The sequence below is a fragment of the Zootoca vivipara genome, chromosome Z, assembly GCF_963506605.1.
Source record: "Zootoca vivipara chromosome Z, rZooViv1.1, whole genome shotgun sequence".
NCBI classification, from domain to species: Eukaryota; Metazoa; Chordata; class Lepidosauria; order Squamata; family Lacertidae; genus Zootoca; species Zootoca vivipara.
In genome coordinates this window covers 36,849,740-36,872,754 of record NC_083294.1, presented here as the reverse complement: position 1 = coordinate 36,872,754, position 23,015 = coordinate 36,849,740, and the positions used below count along the sequence as shown (strand labels likewise).

Genomic DNA, 23,015 nt, shown 5'->3' with positions numbered 1-23,015 from the left:
AACCTCGGCATAGTGCCCTCCCCGCAGATTCCATCTTATTTGACATCCCTATCAGTCGAGGCCCATAGGTTATTAAGGCAAGATTTAATGTCTTTCCTTGCAATGTTGTGAATAATAGGTTCTCGAAAGGCCAGAGTTCAGTTCTGTGTGCATGTGACAACAGATCCATAGAATCCCTCCATCATATATTATTCTGTTGCCCCTTGCACATGGTCCCTCGGACCAGATTTTTATCCCCCTTAATATCTGAAACTTTGGATAAGACTTCGGAATCCCAGGTAACATATCTGTTACAGGATAATGAGCCAAGTAGATCACTCCTTGTAGCTAGATACCTGATTGCAGTTCTATCCTACAAGAGGAAAAATGGGTTACTTTATGATTATTGATTTTTTGCCCTAATGTTTGATTTATAGTGGTGACCAGATGATCTAAGTGATATTTTTTACCTTGTAATTGTAATTTTGTAATATTTATAGGGATAGGATTTTTATGAATGGAATTGATTTTGTTTACTTTTGTTTTGTTTTGTTCTGTTGTACGATGTACATTGTTTTGTGTTGATATCTTGATATGGGCCTATGGCCGTAATAAAGTACTCTATCTCTATCTCACTTGCTTTACCAACATCAGAGCTTTAACCTCAACAGAAGTATAAAGAAGGCTTGGCTGAGGGCAGACAGGAAAAATGACCCCTGATATGGCCACAAAATGGAGGGAAACATACCAGCCCTGGAGCTGGTATATTTATTCTCTCTCCTACTGTTTCCAATGGGAGCAATATTGCTAAAGGAAAAATCAAAACCTTGGAAAGAGGATCAATACTGCCACTTTCTTCCCGCTTTTGCTCTGCTGCCACAAGCCCAGTAGTGTGTTTGGGGAAACTGGATTGTCCACCTTTGGTTCTCCCCGCCCTGCTGTTGCATTGCTCTGTAATGCTGCAAACACCCGCACACTGGTTTTGAAGACCATACAAAACTCTTTCCCCGCCTGCCCATCTACTCAGTATTGCCAACTATGTCTCACTGACAGCAGCTCTGTCTCAGGTCATTCCTTCCTCATTATCTACATGATCCTTTTAACTAGAAATTTGACTTTTGTCATTCTGCATGCAAAATATATGCTACACCACACTGTCTCTTTAGAAAGCATTTTTTTTTTTAAAAAAGATGAATATAGAAAGCAGATAAGATATAAATACTGAATTTGAACTGTTCATTCTAATCACAGAATTTGGGTTTAATGGGCACACAGCTTATCAGATTTGTCCAAGAGCTCTGAATTAGTTACAAGTTCTTTTGTTTTTCAGCAGCTGCATATTCCCCCCCCAAAAAAAAAAACTCTCAGTAAAATAAATTTCTGTAACTGCAAAAAATGTGCTATTTAAGTTCTGCTCAACTGAGGTGTCTGGATATCTGTGCTAGATTTACAACTCTAAATATCCTTAGAACTTACTTTTTCTGTTTTCTCCTCTTCCTTTTCCTTTTCCTTCTCTTTCTCTTCAGTCTTTTCAGAAGATAATACAACCACTGTAAGCTTCCTCACAATTAGTTTGGCTTCTCCAATTTCTCGTTTATGTTCTTCAATAATAGTGTTGTCTGCTGGAAGGAGCTAAAGAGACAATTTGGAGATTCTTATAAAGATGTTTTACTTAATTGTGAATACAGATGCCTACTGTAATCTTCAGTAAAACTCCCTAAAAGAGATACTTGAAATACCGGAGCTGAAGATTACGAGATTAAGAACAAGTATTGTGCCTCTGGGCTACATCCTTACCCCTCCCGCCACAAGTGCCCATTATCAAGTACATATATGGTTTATTAGTGTCAGTTCCTCATTATGTCTGAGCCAGAAACCAGTTTAAGCCAGAGTGGATTTAAAACAATGGTTTTTTAAAAAAGAAAAAGAAAAATAAATCAGATTTTTTTTTTGATTTAGGGTGAGGCGGGGCAGATTGATGCAGAAAAATTCAATCTCATATTTTATTTAACAAAAATGAGTCAAGTAATAATTTTTTTGCTTTATGCATGGCATAACTAATCAGTATTATAATAGCAATCAAAATGAACCTTTAAAGTTGGAAGATAATGAAAATATAATGACTTGAGTAAAAAAAATGGGTTTTGTATCATTCTGCCTCACCTACGGGGCCCGTTGATACACTGGATGGGGCAGTTTGATACAAAGCGTAAATTGTATGAGAATGGTAATTATTTACAAATTTTAATGAAAAAAACCTTTTTATTGTGAGAGATCATAATCAGCCTTACAATTTGTTACTTAAAATCTAAATTACAAACCTAAGTGTTTCACAAATATCATAGACTTTATGGCAGGTTTTCTTAACAAAACATCAAAACTTTTATTAATCTTTCCTCAAACACCTACCCATTTAAAAAAAGCTTTGAAAAAACTTAAGTATAAGAACTCACATTAGGTAGTCAAAAACAGTAATTTAAACAAAATGCTTACATTTAGCGTCTATTGCACATTATATCCACTGAAGTCAATAGAAAAAGTATAAAGAGATGATGTTCGAGATGTGCCCTTAGAGAAATTTGTTTTTTGCAACTGCAAAACATCCTTGAAATCAATGCTTACCTTATCTTCTACAGTGGGGAAGACAAACATACAAGATCCTGGTTTTCCCCTGTGATCTGACACTGAGATAAACTTACCAATAAGCAACTACATGAACAGTCCAGAATGCAAATGTGCACAGAAATTAGCAATGAGATACTGGGGTTTTTTTTTTTTTGTAAGCCACAAGTAACAATCTCAATAAAAATAATTCATATGAGAAGTTTTCACTTCAAGAAAAATTAATAACTTACGTGTACATAAAGGTCTTCCAAATCTATCAGATTGCTTTGCAAAAGTACTGCAGCAACTCTATACAAAGAAACAGGTGTCTCTCCATTTGGCTCCTAAAAGAAAAGAATAGCTTTAGAAAGGCAGTTCAGAGTGTTACAGAACATTAGAGGGTCCTCCATTTTAATACAAAGGTAAAGAGGGTGGAGGTTTAACACAGAAGGCATCTGCATGCAAGAACTTGCACCGTGGTGAATGAATCAGTTGTTATATTACCACTGCTTTTAAAAAAAAGTCTAAGTGCTTAATCTTCTGACAGTTCAATTTTCCTTAATTTGCTGTAATAACTTCTATAATATGAATTAGCCTAGTGTGACTGCAAAAAACAGATCCACTGGAGGGGGGATCACAAGAGACGATGAACAGAACAAAGAGGATTATGTTCACCTCTCCCTACACCCACGTTTTTCATCTCCTCCGTAGAGCCAGTTATGGCGACAGCTGCCCCTCTGCTTGAGCCAGAAACTGTGAGCAACAGCTTCAGAGGCAAAATGGTGTGATGGAGATAAGGATCAGCCATCACAGAGACTTGTCAGGCTCAGAAGATAAACAACCTTCACCACGGGAGAAAGATGAGCTCATCTCCCAAGTACAAAGCACTCAAATCCTAGCAATGCCATCACTGGGGAGGGAGGAGTTTGCTTCATCTCCCTTTTGGCACTTCCAAACATATTGTGGGTTGGTGTGGGACTGTGATAAGAGAATGCACGGTATGTTGTCCTCTGTGCCAATTTCACATGGTTTGATGCTTAAAACTATTCAGCACTGATTTGCAATCTTAATGCAAAAGCACTCTGTTAAATATGTATTCAATTTATCTCAATGTACACATTTTCAAAACATTTTATCCTAAGGTAAACATTTTTAAATGTATTTCTGTGCTGTTTAAAGACAAGAACTGTATAAAACAATTTGAAGGAGTGGAAAACACAAAGGATATTTATAAGCTGATCTGCATAGCTCCTCATTAAGCAGCATGAACATTTAGCAGGGGTCAGCAAACTTTTTCAGCCGGTCGACTGTCCCTCAGAACTTGTGGGGGCCGGACTATATTTTGAAAAATAATAATGAATGAATTCCTATGCCCCACAAATAACCCAGAGATGCATTCTAAAGAACACATTCTACTCATGTAAAAACATGCTGATTCCCAGACCGTCCGCGGGCCGGATTTAGAAGGCGATTGGGCCACATCCGGCCCATGGGCCTTAGTTTGGGAACCCTGATTTAAAGCTATGAGGCTCATTAAAACCTTAGGTCCAAGTAAACATAAAAAGCTAGCCATGATTACCTTTTCACATTCAACTCAATTAAGCTTAAGTACAACTAACTGGATCCGACACAAAATTATTCAGACTAATGTTTCATATTAAGAAAATAAGCATCAGGTAACTGAAAAACACACTAATACCAATGAATTTTAGACTACCAATACCTGCATTACCTGATAAAACTTGAATTTGAATCCAAGGATATGGCAGAGTGTTTGAGGTTCACACATATACATATAAGATTCTATCAAAGGTACAAAGAATTCATCACATTCTGGCCTGCATTCATAGACTTCTAAAATAATATCCAACACTCTATTAGGATCGAGGTTGAAACACCCTACAAAAAAAAAAGATTTAAAAAGTTATCACTGCCTAAGGCAACTAAAACAACCCTTTTAGCTGTATCAGAAAATGTTTTCTATCAATTCTAAACAGAAATTTATTAACAGTCTTTCATAATTAGGCACATCAATATCAGTACATTTACAGGAATATGGAATTTGCCCTGTGTCTTTACAGGACTAGATATCAGAATTAAGGGTTGTTTCTGACTAACTTAAGTTACAGCGGGCCTATTTGGAATGTGACTTAGGTCATATACCTCCCTTAGAAACTATAGAGACATGGCTAAAATTTCAGTTGGGCTGAATGTTCAAAACCAGGCAACATTCAGTTTTGGGGGGCGGAAGTGTTTATAAATTAAAATTAGCATTGGGTTAAATCCAAGACATATCATATCCAGGAAAAATGTCAACATGCCAGTGTATTTGCCTTACCTATTAAAGATTTGATATTTTCTAAGATCAGTTCACTGGTGATATTGCCAGATAAATCTTGGCCGAGTTCAGCAATCAGTTTTGCATAGCCTTCATTCTCTTCTCTTAATAAATTGAATTTCTGTTGCTTATAACTACAGAAATAAGAATAAAGAACAAAGATAACATGTTTACATTTTTAAATTAAAGCCAGTACTTACAGTAATACTGAACTGATCATATCGGCATTTATTTCTCTAGGTTTTCATATTACGTTTCCTTAGATGTGAAACTTAATTCAATTTAAGAATTCGTTTATATGGTCTATTTAACCCAGGTATGGAGAACCTTTGGCCCTCCAGATGTTTGCTTAACTAAAACTATCATCATCTCTGGCCCTTGGCCATGCTTGCTAGGGCTGATGGGAGTTGTAGTTCAGCAACTTCTGAAGGGCATAAGGTTCCCACTCTTGATTTAACTCTACAGTGGTACCTCGGTTTATGAACACAATTGGTTCCGGAAGTCTGTTCATAAACTGAAGCCTTCATAAACTGAAGCGAACTTTCCCATTGAAAGTAATGGAAAGTGGATTAATTCATTCCAGACGGGTCCGCGGAGTACTCAACGTGACGCGTACTTAACCCGAAGCATGGGTGTAATTGGTTCCGGAAGTCTGTTCATAAACTGAAGCGTTCATAAACTGAAGCAAACTTTCTCATTGAAAGTAATGGAAAGTGAATTAATCCATTCCAGATGGGTCCGCAGCGTTCGTAAACCGAAAATTCGTAAACCGAGGTGTTCATAAAGCGAGGTTCCATTGTACTGCGTATAAGCTACATGCTGATACAAGCTGCTTAAGTGTTCTTAGTTTGCTTGAGTAGTGAAACAAACCAAATAACGGATGTCTCAGCAGCAATCCAAAAAAGAATTCATGGCTTGTTGGAGAGAAACAAACACTGGTTCAGACACAAAGTCTGCTGCTCCATGTTTTGTTTCACTGATTATAATAATAATGTAACAATAATATAAGAACAACAATGAAATAAAAGTGTTTAAGCTACATGCATCAACTTGTAGCTTCAGCCCAGCATGCTGAATGTGGTCGCTGAGAAAGGTTTTTAGCCTAAATGGTTCAAGACTTTGGCTAAAATGCAGCCAGAGAGACACATACAGTAGTACATCATGCTCAAGATGAAATATCTGAAATTTTCAGATACTGTATTTGAGGAACTGCATTTCCTGATCTCACAGTGCAAAAACCTGGTGCCCGTGTACGGTACAATATTATGAACACAGAACCATTTAACATTAATTCCAAAATAAAGAGTGAAACTTATCTTTGAAACAGGGCAAGGTATTCCTACAGTCATGAGATACTTCTGTGTCAAAGATGACAAAGGATTTAGATCCAAAGTTTTGTGTATGATGTTACATACACACATATTAATGCTTTTCACTCTCACACAGACACCACACAGAAAGCCACTACTTGAAGACTGGTGAACCTCTCTATACAGTATAAGCATTTAATAGATGCAAAATAATGCAGCTGGAAGAAGCCATTTGCAACTCCTATCTGCATACAGTATTTCAATGAGCCCCAGGTATGTACTGTACAAGTGGCTGTTTGGACTGCAGCCACAAGTTCTACAATCTGATAAGACAGGAAATAAACATTTGGACGAACTTATTATTTTAAAAAGCTGTTGGAATACACTCAATTGGAACTTAGTTTTGTACTTACAAAAGTTTTGTCTTGATTTTCACAGATTTCTGATTAAACTGCTGAGACTGCTTGATCAGTCCTAATGATTCTAATGTTTCTGGGTCCAGACGTTCTTTTAGTATAGTATCTGAAACCAAGTACTGAGTGGAAAAAGAACACAATAGACATTATCTATTGCAGCATCTGACCTTTGGTTATCTTACAATGAAAACAAAAATAATTCAAATTAAAGACATGAAGATTCAAGCCTGGTGAAACTCATGTGACTGAACGTTTCTTGGTACAAAAAAGCCTTCCTAGCAAGAAAATGGGAGGTTTCTAGCCTAGATTTCTCTCTATAATATGGTACTTCTGAGAGAGAGAGACGACAGAAAAACATTCAGTCACTTGGAACCCCACCTATAATCTAAAGAGGCACAGCTCAGACACAGGTTTAGCAGTGAACTGAGAGCTAAGCATAAGTTTCAAGGGGTGAAATTCTACATTTCACTTGTGCAGAACTGTATAAATTCCACAAGAGGGCAGCAAAATGAACTGGAGACTGTCATCTTTTCACAAATGGCCTGTCTCAGAAAAATGCATTAAATCTGGATAACGAAAATGTAGCTAAAATGTAGGGATCAGCAATCTAATTATACCCTGCATAGAAATTTTGACATCGCCACCTAAAACTCAACATTTTCCTTTTTTTAAAGCAAAAAATATACAGAAGCATAACTTACCAAACATGCTGACACCAACTGCATGAACTGATCCCTCTTGCTTTTTTCTTCTAAGCAACTAGTTTCTATATCTTAAAAAACAACACAAGATGAATTGGTATAATGTATCAACAATATTTGCCTGATTTCTGAGTCTTCTGTTCTGTGATTTTTCATTTCAGAAAATATCCTGAAAATATGCCTATCAAACTACCCCAGAATTTAGTGTTTCCGGAGTACTTGTTTGATAGGTATAATTTGGCTCACAGGAATAGTTGGCTATTCCAGTAATAAGGATTGATTTTAGAAGTTTCTTATTAAATACAGTAAATGTAAGATTAGCTCATTCCCCGAGCCTAAATTAGAATGCTATTCCCTGCAGCTTTATTTTAAATAAAGCCCAGAATTACTTAATAGTGCCATCTTGTGCATGCTTCTTGAGAAGAAAACTGCATTCAATAAGGCTTAGTCCTACATAAGTGTGCACAGGTTTGCCAACTGCAGTCTAATGCATAGCTGCCAAGTCTCCCGTTTTTCACAGGAAACCCCCGGATTTTAATCCGTTTCCCACTGTTATCCCGAATAGAAAAAAAATCCTGGAAATCCCCTGGATTTCCTACCTGCCAGGGAGGCTCCATTTCGGGTGCCGCTCTGCCCATATCTGGGCACCGGAAATCGGGCAGCGCCGGCACCGGAAGTTGCTTCTACGCATGTCGAGACATGCATAGAAGCGACTTCCAGCACCGCACTGCTGCTGATCCCGCATTTTTCAGTGGTAGACTTGGCAGCTATATCTAATGATACTAACACTCTTGTATATTCACAGATCTAATCACACAATTGTGACCAAGTCACAAATCTAATCATTATTTAGCTCAGGACCTGATAAGACAAATAATTTCAGACATGATTTACAACCTGCCTACATCTAGATTTGTATCATATTTTCTCTCCCCTGCAATGTTTTAACACAACTAGCAAACATTATGCCTATAAAGAGAATCTGCGGTTAAAACAGAAACTGCCAAGGTTGCAAAAGTCTAAGACTATTTTATTTTTCATACACATGCCTTCCTTTTAATAATTTTAGTTTTTTTCTCCTTCTTCATATTTCTAATTTGTAACCATTTTTGGTAAGCAACATTTAATACATTAATTTGAATAAATTTGAAAACAGGAATAGGAAACAATTTCCCATGAACATGCTTTGAAAACCTATAAGGCATCAAAAAAACTGTAAATAATGACACCAAACTTAGCATATAACTAATTTCATTTATTTAAACCATGATTACTCAGATACTGTATAGAATACAATGTGTTCATTGCTGAATAATAACCAAGCTTTAGAAATCACTAACATAGAATGGTCCAAGATAGTCACATTAAATCTTAATAATTGTTTGGTTAGTGGATTATCATCCTCTAATTTTATGGTAGCTAGGAATTAATGCTTTTGGATAAGCATTTTATTCTATCAGCATAACCATATACAGTACTCAGAGGTTGCTGCAGAAACTTGCTTTACATGTACAGTGGTACCTCTGGTTACAAACGCTACAGGTTACAAACTCCGCTAACCCGGAAGTAGCTGCTCCTGGTTGCGAACTTTGCTCCAGGATATAAACAGAAATCGTGCGCACAGTGGGAGGCCCCATTAGCAAAAGCACGCCTCAGGATAAGAACGGTTTCAGTTTAAGAATGGACCTCTGGAACGAATAACCAGAGGTACCACTGTACAAGCAACAATGTAAGCTAAAATATATGTGATTTTTGGACTGCTTTTCTGTACAAAATACTTATCTAAGCATAATGCTTGGGTAGCAAATTTCTTTTCAATATCTGCTAAAACAAATTAAAGTATCGTGTTGTAAGAAACTGGTTAAAAAACACTCCGAACAACAAGAACTTGACACAAACAGTGCAATGTAAAGTTGTCCTGTTCAAATTTCCAGCCAGACCTGTTCTCTTTTAGGACACTTTTTGATTCTGCTTCTCTCCCTTATTGCCCTTTCGCTCATCAATAGACATGCAGCATTCCATAATCACTGATCATACTCGGTCCTCATTGGACTTGTGTGGGTGAGTTCTCCCCGCCCCACCCCATTTACTATACTCCCGCAAACCTTGATGTTTCTCCAAGCATAATGATAGTCCCTCTTGTATCTGAATGCCCCTGTTTTGGCTCCACAGTTATCAGCACTAAGCACCTGAGCTTGCTATTAGAAGTAGTGATTATTTCAAGAGAAGTTAACCTTATCCCTTCATGGTGACCTGGGTGCTACATACTAAATGTGACAATGCTTCTGAAGGTAAAGGGGGGTGGGCTTACCTAAAATGCAAAATACATCTGCCAGAATGGAGGGCATGTCATCCCGAAATTCCTATTAAAAGAAATCAGCTTGGTGAGTACAGTATGTTTTAACTGTATACATCAGAGTGTCGCCCCAACAGCTAAGGAAAACTGATACAACTGTTAAGTCTCACATGCTTTTAGTTTTTATCCGAAGAGCAATGGCAAATTGCCTCTGCAATATAATCCAGAGGTCATCAGCTATAAGCTATTATAAAACAGACTATTTAAGAACAGTGACTACAGCAGTCTCAAGAAACACCATTTAAAGCACAAAGTGAAATCCCCTTCACTCTCAAACTCAAATGTAGGCCATGAAACTGGTTAAATTGTATGTTCTGAAATCCTACTGATTTCAGTGGAGAAGTTAAGTATGAACAAGTGTTCATCCCGTACACATCAATAGCACTTAAACATGTGCTGAATTAGCTTGGCTCAACTGTACCCTTAGTTGTGTTAGACCTGCGGTCAGCAAACTTTTTGGAGGGGGCTAGTTCACCATCCCCCAGACCTTGTGGCGGGCCAGACCACACACATGCAGCAGAGGGGGCCTCTCTCTCTTCCCCTCTCTCCCCAGCCCCTCCCCTCCCCCTGCCTACCTATGCTGCTGCTGTCGGCACTGCACTCTCCAAACCGCAGCTCTTGTGCCTGTCCTTGTAAGGGCTGCTTTTGGGCTGCTCGTCCCGCCGCCGCCAACAACAGCCTCTGCTGCTCGCAAGGGCAGGCACACGAGCCATGGTTGGCAGAGCACAGCGCAGCACCTCTCCCAACCGCGGCTCCTGTGCCTGCCCTTACGAGCAGCAGAAGCTCGCAGCGGCGGCGGTGGGAGAGGCCCGAAAGGGCTGTCTCCGGAGAGGCGCTGCCCAAAATGGTGCTCAGCCAGCTCACCCCAGCCCCCTTCCTCCACTACGCAGGCCAGGAAGAAGGGCAGGGAGAAGCCCGGGGGGGGGGGAGAGGAAGCGTATGTGAGAGGGAGAAGGGGGGGAAATGGCACTGGGGGAGGAAATGGTTGCACCAGAAAAAAAGTTAATGGAAAAAAATTAACAACAGAATCGTCGATCCACGAAACGTCTGCAGACCAGATCCTGAGGGTAATTGGTCTGGATCCGGCTCGTGGCTCATAGTTTGCCAACTCGTTTTAGACTAAGAATACAGTCATACCTCTTCTTGCAAAAGCTTCACATTGCATTTTTTAAGTTAAGAACACAGGTTTTGTCCTGCATGGTTCGCACATGCACAGAAGCGCCACTCTGGTTACGGACTTTTCAGGGTGCAAACAGCACCCCAGAACAGATCATGTCTGCAACCAGAGGTACCACTATAGTGACCACCTAATTAAAACACAGAAATGAAATTTTAATCATAAGCCACCTCATTTTTGTTCTGCTCCCCAAACCTTAAATAGTATAATTACATCAAAATGAATCAGAAACAGATTTTGTTATTAGTAGTCAGCCTGACATTCAAACCTCCTACTTAGAACATTCTGGCACAAAGAACAGAATTGTGGCAGAAAACCATTCTCCAACTTTCATTTGGAAATTTAAAACAGTGTTAAACTAAGAAATTTTTGGTAATAGGTACCACAAAAGTATACTTACTATTGCATCATTAAAGACACTGGATGCTTGATCATGCTTTAGGTTTCCCTTGACAACATGGTATGCAAGCTCATATAAAGCCTGCTGGATACCTGCAAGACATGGGGGGGGGGAAATTGTGCTGAATTATGTAATTTTAAACTCTCATGAGGGTATTTTATAGCATTCCTATACAATAATTTCACAGAATTCATTTTGTTATTTCCAATTACGTTCAAATGATGGCTGAATATTACCAAGATAGATTTCAATCCAATTCTTTTTCACTAAAACCTGTTTTTTGCCAAAAATGATTTCAAGACAGGTTTTTGATAAAAGGTGAAAAATGTCTAATATATAGGTATCAGAGCAGTGTGCTGTTGCACAGTTCCTATTGGTTTCAAGAAGGCTTGCAAAAGGGAATGTCCCAAGAGACTGTGCAAGAGCTCTGATCCAAAAATATACCAAATTTATATATTACACGCTCAATGGTCTCTTTTCAAGTTTATCCGTTACTATTGCCATAAGAAAACATTGCTTAAACAAAAAAGTGCTAAGAACTGTGATCCGCTCACAGTACTAATGGATAAGTTTAATTTAACTCATTTTTAACCTTTTGCACCGTTACTTCATCCTCAAGAAACTTCTAGAGGAGTGAAGGAAGCTCCTCACACTTATTAGCTGTATCCTACTTCCTTCTACCATAGGCAGAAGCAAATTAAGTAGGCATATCTCAGGTTTATTTGAATATAAACCCACAGCACCACTGAGTGCCTCCTGAGTAAATTATAGGGACCAGGTATTGCTCCAAAATCCTGTCTTTTATTCATGATAAAGTTTGTCCTTTTTTAACAGTAGTCTGGGATGAGTGATCACTATCTCAGACTAGTCCAACGGCTGGCATACAACTATTGGGACTGTATATACTTTCTTCTTTGAATAAACTTTTCCATGCATAGGTTAAAATGTTTTTAAGATGTTCATTTGAAAAGTAGCTAGCTATGTGGTGTGGAATGGCTGCTATACAAAAATCATGTTTAAAACTAGTTTGAAGGCACACAACTAGTTTTGAAAGTTTCTACAGTGAGGGGGGGGGGAGTATTTGATCCCCTGCTAAATTTGCCCATTTGTCCTCTGACAAAGAAATGACCAGACCATAATTTTAATGGTACATTTATTGTAGCTGTGAGAGACAGAATAACAACAGGAAAACCCCCAGAAACCCAGAAGACAAAAGTCAGAGATTGATGTGCATTATAATGAGTGAAATAAGTATTTGATCCCTTTGCAAAAGATGACTTAGTACTTGGTGGCAAAACCCTTGTTGGCAATTACAGAGGCCAGACCTTTCTTGTAGGTGGCCATCAGGTTTGCACACATCTCAGGAGGTATTTTGTCCCACTCCTCTTTGCAGATCCTCTCCAAGTCAGTAAGATTTAGAGGATGACGTGTAGCAACTTGAACCTTCAGCTCCCTCCACAGACTTTCGATGGGATTAAAGTCTGGAGACTGGCTAGACCACTCCAGAACCTTAATGTGCTTCTTCTTGAGCCACTCATTTGTTGCCTTGGCTATGTGTTTTGGATCATTGTCATGCTGGGATACCCATCCTCAATCTATTTTCAATGCCCTGGCTGAGGGAAGGAGGTGCTCACCCAATATTTGACAATACATGGTCCCGTCCATCGTCCCTTCGATGCGGCGAAGGTGTCCTGCCCTCTTAGCAGAAAAACACCCCCAAAGCATAATATGTCCCCCTCCATGTTTGACGGTGGGGATGGCGTTCTTGGGGTTGTAGGCAGCATTCCTCCTCCTCCAAACACGGCAAGTTAAGTTGATGCCAAAGAGCTTGATTTTGGTCTCATCTGACCACAACACTTTCACCCCGTTCTCCTCTGGGTCATTCAGATGTGCATTGGCAAACTGCAGAAGGGCCTGTACATGTGCTGTCTTGAGCAAGGTAGCCTGACATCTGGCTGGTTGATAGGGGATCAAATACTTATTTCACTCATTGTAATGCACATCAATCACTGACTTTTGTCTTCTGGGTTTCTGGGGGTTTTCCTGTTGTTATTCTGTCTCTCACAGCTACAATAAACCTACCATTAAAATTATGGTCTGGTCATTTCTTCATCAAGAGGGCAAACAGGCAAATTTAGCAGGCAATCAAATACTTCCCCCCCCCCCTCACTGTAGATCCTGATCTCTATAACTAGAGATTACTTTCATTATTTTTTATTAAAAAGCCTTAAATGTATTTACTTACCTCTGAAAGTTGCATTTTCAGACAGATTACGACAAAGCTGCAAGCTAAAACGAAATGAAATGAAATTTTTAGCATCTTAGTTCCCAGAAAGTTTGCCTCCTGAAAATTTATTATTTTTGATTGTGTGGTAGAATACACAAGCTTTAAACAAACAAACTACACACATTTGTTGTTATTTATAATTCAAGCAGTATTCAGGACAACCTGAACACCATAATTCAATGGAGTTAGGAAGGGAAACGTTAGGTTCATTTCCCGCAACTGGCTCTAAGAACAGCTGACATTTCTTAACTCAACTTTTGTGTTTCCATAATATTCAAAATTTTGTGACTCAATAATACATTACACTGAAAGTTGATGCTAAAGATAGGATCACAGATAAACAAATACATTAATACCTTGGTCCTATAACCCACCCACCGAGGCAGCAACACCAATCAGTGGTGGAGGGGAGTTTTCAACCTGGCCCTTCTCCACATCTGCTTGGATTCCTGTTCTTGAGGAAGCTAGCCTTTTCCCACTTTTGGCTGTCAGAGATAGAACTTAACCTGCTTCTCCCACTGCTGACTTATTGACAGTCCACCTGGGCTCAATCTACCAGGGGAGTGGGGACTATATAAAGCCCTGGGCTGATGTGGGAACTGGCACCCCAGAAGGGGCTGAAACCAAATGGGAGTAATCCCCTTGGGGAGAGCAACTTTATGGGGAGAGCAAGGGCAAAGGCTACCTGTTTAACACCATCCTAATTGTTTTTACTTTTTCTTAATGTGTTTTGGTTTTGGAGGGAAGAAAAGGTGTGTGGGAGGAGAGGAGCTGGGGAGAGTAGGAGGAGCCCCAATCACAGGGGAAGCCTGATGTGGGTGGTGGGGCAGACACAGCACAGGCAGTTAGTGGCTGTGCTATGTGCCAGCACCCACACCCCACAACCTGGGGAATCGTGCTTGCCCTATCAGCCAGCCCTCAAGTCTGCAGCTGCTACTGTTGAATGCCAACATCGACTCTAAATAAAATCTCCCTCAACCATGATGTGATTGTGGACAATGAGACTGATCAGGTCTATATTACTGAGACCTAGGTAGGTGATAAAAGTGGAGTTGGCTTCACCCAGATATGCCCACTTAGGTACTCAGGGCAGACTTGAGGGTCAGGGAACATGAATTGTGGTGGTTCCAGTCCTACTTGGATGGGATGCTTGGGGTGTGTTGTTCAGGACCATGGAGCCTTCAAGGCAGGGGTGGTGGCCCTTAAGGTTCAATTTTATATTCTATGTTGTTTAACATCTACATGAAACTAGTCAGTAGGGTCTTCCCAGGTTTGGGACTACATGGTCACACAGCTCTGCTTCTCTTTTACATTTGCAGGTGTGGCAGTGGATATGCAGGACCACTGTCTTGCCTCAGTAATGGACTGGATGAGAGCCAATAAGCTGAAGCTCAATCCAGCACAGTTAGGGGGTGGTCCGCTAGATGAGATGGATAGAAGGTGGCCTGCTCTTGATGGGGTTAAACTGCCTCTGAAGGAGCAGTTATGTAGCCTAGGGCATTTCTGGATATTTTCCTGTCACTTGAGGCTCAGGTAGCCACAGTGGGATGGAGTGCATCAACTGTGCCTCTACCTGGAAAGTGAAAGCCTATGCTCTGCTTCAGTTCAGAAACTTAAGCTGGTGCAGAATGTGGTGGCCATATAACACCAATCCTGGTTTGACTACACCAGGCCCAATTCAAAGTGCTGGTTTTGACTTATAAAGTCTTAAATGTCTCAGGACTGCAATACCTACAAATACCACCCTCTCCCCATATGAACTGACCCAGACCCTATAATCATCTGAGCCCTTGTTCGTGCCCCCACCCCCCAAGGATTTCAGAGGGTGGCAACACGGGAACAGGCCTTTTTTGGTCTCCCTGTTTGTGGAATGCTCTTCCCAGGAATGTTTGCCTCGTGTCTTCATTGCACAGTTGGTTGCCAGGTGAAAACATTCCTCTTCAACAAAGACTTTGACTGCTAAAAAATCTATGGCCTTTTAAATGCTATTTATTATTACATTTTGTGTTTTTATGTTATAAACAATCCTGTCATCTTAGGATGAATGGTGGTATATATATTTAGTAGACACTAATGCTTATAGGACAGAAATAAAAGTTTCTCCATGTTCACAGTGTTTTGTTTTTTAAAAGGTATTATTCTCCAGCCTCTTGAATAAATGCCTGTTTATGAAGCATTCAGTACTTTCTGCATTACTTTGACAACAGGTAGGTTTGTCACTGGGCACAAAGGCCTACCAGGAAAATTACAACAAATACGTCTTCAAGTAAAAAATTGCTTCCAGTAGCACCTTAGAGACCAAATAAGTTTGTCATTGGTATGAGCTTTCGTGTGCATGGACACTTCTTCAGATACACTGAAACAAAAGTCACCAGACCCTTATATATAGTGTGAGGGTGGGGAGGGGTATTACTCAGAAGGGTGGTGGGAATGGGTGATTGGCTGATAGGTGTGGTAGCTCATAACACAGCCATCAAATTTTTAAGAGACAGAAAAAGGGTTCTGGAGCAGATTTTGTTTGTACACTGATTTTGCTCAAGCAGCAAACTGAGTGAAAAATAAAACCAGTATATGTTTATACTCATATCTACTGCTGTGACAAACACTACAGTTTAATTCTACAGAGAAATACTAAAACTGATTGATGGTAAATCTTCCATAACAATTTCACATAACAATCATCCAGCCACTACATCTACACAGCTGCCATCCAGCTGCTTAATCAACTTAGCAAAGAGACTGGTTCAAAACATTCTAGAATATGAACCTTCAAATACAGTACAAATGTAACAGATTCCATCAATAGGAAGACCAATGGACCTTGACCAGTTTGTTTTTTAAAAAGCCTGCAATTTCTTTTTTACTCCTAACCATCTAAACAGTAAATGAGTACAGTGCCTTGACTTACGAATGACTCGACAACCGAATTTTTTTACTTGTGAATGGGGCAAATGGCCGCACGCTTACAAATTTCTTGACATCCGAACGGAAATCGCGGTGGTTTTAGATAGGGTTTTTTCAACTTATGAATTTTTAGATGGGGCTGCGTCGACTTACGAATTTTTCCATTTCCAATGCATTCCTATGGGAAATCACGTTTCCAATGGCGCTTTTCGACTTACAAATTTTTCGACCTACGAAGGTGCCTTCGGAACGGATTGAATTCGTAAGTCGAGGCACCACTGTACATGGAATTATGAAGAAAAGAAACAGCAAATGGGATCTGTAAATCATGAATGGTCTCTCACATCGCACTTAAATAATGTATTTTCTTCTTTACAGTCTTAAATATGTTAACATGTTCCCTCTCTTTCATTCTCTTTCTATCTGTATTTAAAAATCTGTTATTTAAATTCAGCTCAGTTACAAATGGAATGTGTATGAAAGTATATCTTTAAACAGCATTCATTTATGTCTATTAAGTGCATATGTAATATAATAGCCCTTCGTTATGCAATTCAGAAAAACCTTCAGCATTTAGGTCATGACATAGTAGTGACATAAATGGGCTTAGGTCATGCACTCCCTTCACCTTCCATGCTGTTAGGGGAAACGGTTTGGAAATTTTGGCTTCTGCATAACTCTGTTTTATCATTCTGTTTGAGCTGATAAACCAAGAAAAACATTAACATGACCTAAAACCTTGATTCAGATAAGAGTAACCAGTTTATCAATGTACATGAAGTAACAAATCATGTTTAAGCAAAAACAAACAAATGCTTCCAACCTCCTACTTCTACACACTTAGGAGAGAATGTGAGCTTGACGATCTCTGAGGCTTCTTCATGCCAAGCTTAACTATGGCTTAGTGTAACAGCCAGATGCAGCCTTATCCAAAGGCAATGTTAGCAAGGAAAACATTTTCATGAGTCAACAGTCCTAGTTTTTCTCACATCTTGAAGAAGTGAAATTTCAACTACCGTAAGGCAGATTTTTCAATACTGCAAGAATGGCTACAAAACATGTATTTAGCGTTCTAAGGGGGAAATGGCACTGTAATTGATAAGATTATCACTGTTAAAAAGCAACTGACTCACAAATATATTTCACCCATAAGCCTCAAATGGTAATTCAACTTACATAAATGTGACTTATTCTCAAATCGCTGTACTTATGATTGGGGAGTAAACAACCACTGTCTGGCATTCTCAATAAATAATAATAATAATAATAATAATAATAATAAGAGTACTGAAAATAAAAGGAAGCCAAAAGTCACCACCAGAAAAGCCAAAAGAAAGCTACAAGGTATGAAGAGTAAACAAAATAATGTCTTAAAGTTCATTTAATACTCATTCATTTATTTTACTGTTTCCAGTGTACATAGGATGCAACAAAGGATACAGACCTCCAGTTAAAAGCAGAAAAGACAGGTCTGTTCATTTAAAACAATTGCTGAAGCAAAGTAAATATGATTTACATTACCAGTTTGCAGGCATGCATCTAGTCTACGAGAGACGCCTGATAAATATGAAATAATTACTGGATATGAGAGTGATTTTATTTTGCTCTTTGTTCCTTTTGAAAATTCTGTGCTTGATCTTTTCAACTCTTCATTCAAAGAGGAAATACTTGTGGTATCAGAATCAAAGGATTCACCCAATAAATTCTGGCAGCAATCCTTTAACAGTAATTCTTGAAAAATCCAACTAACAAGTTAGACGCAACTCCCTCATATGAATATTCATTGGGAATATCACCATCAACAGTAGATGATGCCAAATAAAATACCATTGGGCAACTCATAATTTTTATACCACCACAAAACAACATAAGCAACCAAACCAGCCTAATGCTATTATCTGCTCATTTTTACTCCTGGAGTTTAGATTAAAAAGGTAAAGGATCCCTGGACAGTTAAGTCCAGTCGCAGACAGTTGCAGCGCTCATCTCGCTTTACAAGCTGAGGGAGCCGACATTTGTCTGCAGTTTTTTAGGGTCATGTGGCAAGCATGACTAAGCCGCTTCTGGCAAAACCAGAGTGGCGCATGGAAACGCCGTTTACCTTCTCGCCGGAGCGGCACCTATTTATCTACTTGCACTTTGACGTGCTTTCGAACTGCTAGGCAGGAACTGGGACTGAGCAACGGGAGCTCACTCCATTGCAGGGATTCAAACCACCGGCCTTCTGATCAGCAAGCCCAAGAGGCTCAGTGGTTTAGACCACAGCGCCACCCACATCTGAGTTTAGATTAAAACACAATTTTGTATAAACCTGCTCTGTTATATTTTTGTCAACGTTAACTAATCTTTTATGTTAAATATGCATTTTATGAAGCAACATTTCCTATTGTATGCACTAAATCTACTGCCAATCAATTTCATTGGTTGACCAAAAGTTATAGTGCTATGAAAACTAATTCTGTCTGACCATGGGCATGTTTGCATGCCCCATGGCTTACAGTGCAAGTCTGATTCAGTCCTTTTTTGTGCTTGGAAAATAAAACATGATCTGTTGCCGAAGTATGTTGTTAGCATACTGTTGTTGTTGTTGTTTAGTCGTTTAGTCGTGTCCGACTCTTCGTGACCCCATGGACCAGAGCACGCCAGGCACTCCTGTCTTCCACTGCCTCCCGCAGTTTGGTCAAACTCATGTTCGTAGCTTCGAGAACACTGTCCAACCATCTCGTCCTCTGTCATCCCCTTCTCCTAGTGCCCTCCATCTTTCCCAACATCAAGGTCTTTTCCAAGGATTCTTCTCTTCTCATGAGGTGGCCAAAGTATTGGAGCCTCAGCTTCACGATCTGTCCTTCCAGTGAGCACTCAGGGCTGATTTCCTTAAGAATGGATAGGTTTGATCTTCTTGCAGTTAGTTCAAGTAAGCCATAAACCACCATAGCTTAAGCCACATTCAAATGTGGTCACTGGCTATTTTATAAACTTCAACACATTTTCCCCATGTCATCTTTTTTTTAAAGGGCACAGACAGGCTTCATTACATGGTGTGTGTTTTTTGGTAATTCAATTATATAATGTTTACCAAATTACTTGTATCTACCAGACTTTCCCAATCTGATGCCTTCTGGGTATTTCGTACTACGATTATCAGCCCCAAACAGCATGCAAGATGTTTGTTGAGACTAATGAGAGATGTAATTCAAACATCTAGAGGGTACCAATGCAGGTAGCACTGCACTCTGGGGCTACCCTCAGAAAATACCGTACTTCTTTTAAAAATGGTGAGAAAAGCCTTTTCTTTGCAGAAACTATTATTCTTCCTCTTCAACCTTATTATTCTGTATGTTTGATCATTGCAGCTCATAGCTCAGGCAAGAACCAAAACTCAGTGATGGAGTACTTGCCTTGTGTACAAAAGGTCCCAGGTTCAATCCAGGTAGTGCTGGAAACTCGGAAACTCTGGAGAGCTACTGCTGGTCAAAGTAGATAATACTGAGCTAGATGGATCAATATTCTGACTTCATATAAGGCAACTTCCTAGGTTCCTATGTAATGCTTTTCACTCGTTTACCTGGGATAGACTTTAGGCTGATAAGCCTGTAATTTCCTATCTTCTCTTACCCCTTGCACATTTTAGAAATTGTTGTAATATTAACACATGACTGACTGAACTTTAAGCTGGTCCTAGCAAAGAGTTTAGAATGTGATTTTTTTTCAACAAGGAATTTAAAGGCACAAAAATACAGTAAGCAGCAGAGCAGATAATGAGGGACCTTTGGGGAATAGCAGCAGTCATGTTTATGAACAGAGACTACAAAAACAAGATATTTTTAAAACAAATTTAAAATTAGTTAGGAACTTCCATCATGCACAAAACACACATCTAAAGAACAGGTTTTGAACTCTATGAAGACAAGGGTTTCAGCTAACATTCATGCCTGACAACAGGTATTTCTGGGAAGAGGTGAACACAGTCTAACCTATGTGGTACACTTTGAAAATGGAAATCTGTGACCAAAAAATTAAGATGCTTTGCTCACAGCTGTATATTTGTATCAAACCCACATAGTGGGCTACTGAAGTATGAAAACTGTATGGATAATTGAACCAGCCCATCAAGATGTTGTGGCTAAGATTTTATGGACCTGGAAATTTCAGGAATAATAAATAAATAAATAAATAAATAAATTATACCCCATTCATCTGGCTGGGTTTCCCCAGCCATTCTCCCAATCAAATGAGAACAGCTCTTGCCCCTGGATCTCAATTCTTCACTCCAGGAATTTTTGGGAAGGGTTGGGGAGAGGAAACAAGAGTTCCACCCTCACACAATACTACATTTAAGTTCAGGAATTTATTCTTCAAGCTTTTCAAGCTTCTTCACAAGCTGCATTTATTTACTGGCTTCACAAGAGGTTTGAATTGTTTTTTTATTAGAAGCCTTCTAAAATGATTTTACTTTTATACCCTGTCTGCTTATGCTGACAGGAACTCAATGTCTTCATTGTTAAAGAGCGGGCATCTGTTTGTGTATTAACTTTTATTTATTAAATAAATATATTACTTTTAGTTAATTGTGCATTCATTTATATATCCAATTGAATATATTGTGTATATTAAATATAATTAACTATATCGCAAGCACTTTAATTTACAATATGGAAATCAAATCCAGTGTGTGGCCGCATGTTCTGCATTAAAGTACTCTTGTGTCCCACTTAGGCTGAGAGGTTGGACCACACTAGCTCAAGCTATAGACTGCAATCCTAAATAAATTTAATTGGAATTAAATTTAATTGATGTCAGTATGATTTTGATTTGAATAAACATAATTGGGACTGGGCTATAAATTGTGGTCTGGGATACTGCATAGCTGCTCGATTTAAATTGAATTCAATTCATTTAAGGCATTTATACTGTATTCCGTTTAGCTGTTAGCATTTGTAAGTTGTTAACTGAAGTATCTGCTTTCTGCATAGTGACAGGTCTCGATCCACAAAGTCTTCAAATCCCACTGCAGCTAAACTGCAAAAAGGCAACTTTTATAGCATGATCTTACTAAGCACGTTTATTCAGAAGCAAGCCTGACTTCAATGGAACCCACTCTCTAGTGAGAGGGATTATGGTTGCAGTCCAACCCCATTACATCTTCAGCAAGCAGTCAGATTTTATTAGCAGAAGCCCCACACTAAGATGTACAAAACTGAAGACCACAAACCTCACTGGGGAAGGTACCAGAAGGCAGCCCCAAAGCAAGCTAAGATGGTGGGGGAAAGGCTTACACTTACAGCATCCAAGTTTCACGCTTCTCTAAAGATAGCTTTTTATTTAGATGGTTGAAAAAAATAAATTGTTGGACAAACGAACAATGCAACTGCAGGAAGGTCGGTGAAGCTATGGTGGGGAGTGGGGAATATTACCAAAAGGTGAGGGCTAGTCAAAATAACAATAATGACAGTAATAATAATAATAATAATAGTAATAATAACGGGGAAGAGAAAAGAAGGAAGGAAGAGCCCAAGACACCTAACATTACACTGCTTTTGACAAACGCCAGCCTCGCGGTGAAACGGGAAAGGCGGCGATCGTAGGGGAGTGGGATGGCGGGGGGGATGGGACACTGAAGTATGGGAGTGGGATGGCGGGGGGGTGGGACCCCCGGGGTGGGACCCCCCCATCCCACTCCCCTACGATCGCCGCCTGTTTCGTATGCGCGCGGAAAGGGGCTCAAGGCGGTCTGATCTCCAAGCAGAGCGAGAGAAAGAAGAACCGAGATATAAAGGTCTGGGCCGGTGGGAGGATTAGCGCATGAAGAGATGGGGGCAGGATCGGCGCTAAAAGGAGCGAGGGAAGCCCGGAGTCACCTCAGGGCCTAGCGCTGGGAAGGGGCGGCGGAGATCCGATGGGGGGGGGGATCGTACGCGCGGGAAAGGGGGGGGATCGTCCCCACAGCAGGAGCCGCCGATCTGAGGGCTTGGATGCGTGGGCCCAGGCCCTACATTGCCCGCCCTCGCCGCTCTTCTACCCGGCGCACAAGCTTGCTTGCTCCCCCCCCCATGTCTTTTTTCCTCATTACCATCCCCCCCCCACACACACACACCACACGGCTGCGCCTCCACACACCCCACACCCCCGGACTCACAATTCTGTCTTGCCCGATTTGTCCCAGTTCTTGATCCACTCGGCTGGGAGCGCCGCCGCCGTGGATCCCCCCGATGTCGATGGCACCGCCGAGGCCCCCGCTCCCGCCGCCATCTTCCTGGTGTAGCGCCGAAAGCCCGGATGCGAGAACAGCGGGCCCGAGGTCAGAGTGGACGGTGGGGGCAGCCGTGACGAGCATGACGGGAAAGTGGGCGGCGCAGAAGGAGAAGGAGGAGGAGAAGGAGAAGGAGGAGGATGACGACGAGGAGGACGGCGGCGACGGCGGCGACGACGACGACGACGACGGAGAGGAGGGGGAGGCAACTTTTGAAGGCTTGAAGACCTGGTCTTCCTTTGCGGCGTGGTGCCGTCTTGACCCGGGGGCGGCGCGGCCGCGGGCTTCCCCCG

General features: G+C 40.4%; 1 protein-coding gene across 3 annotated transcripts in view; it reads right to left on the bottom strand.

The window, feature by feature from the left end:
* Positions 1-22,778, bottom strand: part of LOC118083705 (THO complex subunit 2) — a 61,525-nt gene extending 38,747 nt beyond the window's left edge. For all 3 annotated transcript variants that reach the window (XR_004692422.2, XM_035112439.2, XM_060270426.1), the window contains exons 1-10: positions 22,609-22,778; positions 13,527-13,570; positions 11,282-11,373; positions 9,660-9,711; positions 7,349-7,419; positions 6,645-6,766; positions 4,922-5,055; positions 4,316-4,482; positions 2,835-2,927; positions 1,456-1,611 (exon numbers count right to left, since the gene is read on the bottom strand). Coding sequence is in view for 2 of the 3 variants with exons in the window: in XM_035112439.2 (XP_034968330.1) it covers positions 1,456-1,611; positions 2,835-2,927; positions 4,316-4,482; positions 4,922-5,055; positions 6,645-6,766; positions 7,349-7,419; positions 9,660-9,711; positions 11,282-11,373; positions 13,527-13,570; positions 22,609-22,721 (1,044 nt within the window). In the remaining variant the exon portion in view is untranslated. The remainder of the gene's footprint in view (positions 1-1,455; positions 1,612-2,834; positions 2,928-4,315; positions 4,483-4,921; positions 5,056-6,644; positions 6,767-7,348; positions 7,420-9,659; positions 9,712-11,281; positions 11,374-13,526; positions 13,571-22,608) is intronic.
* Between the last annotated feature and the right edge of the window lie 237 nt (positions 22,779-23,015).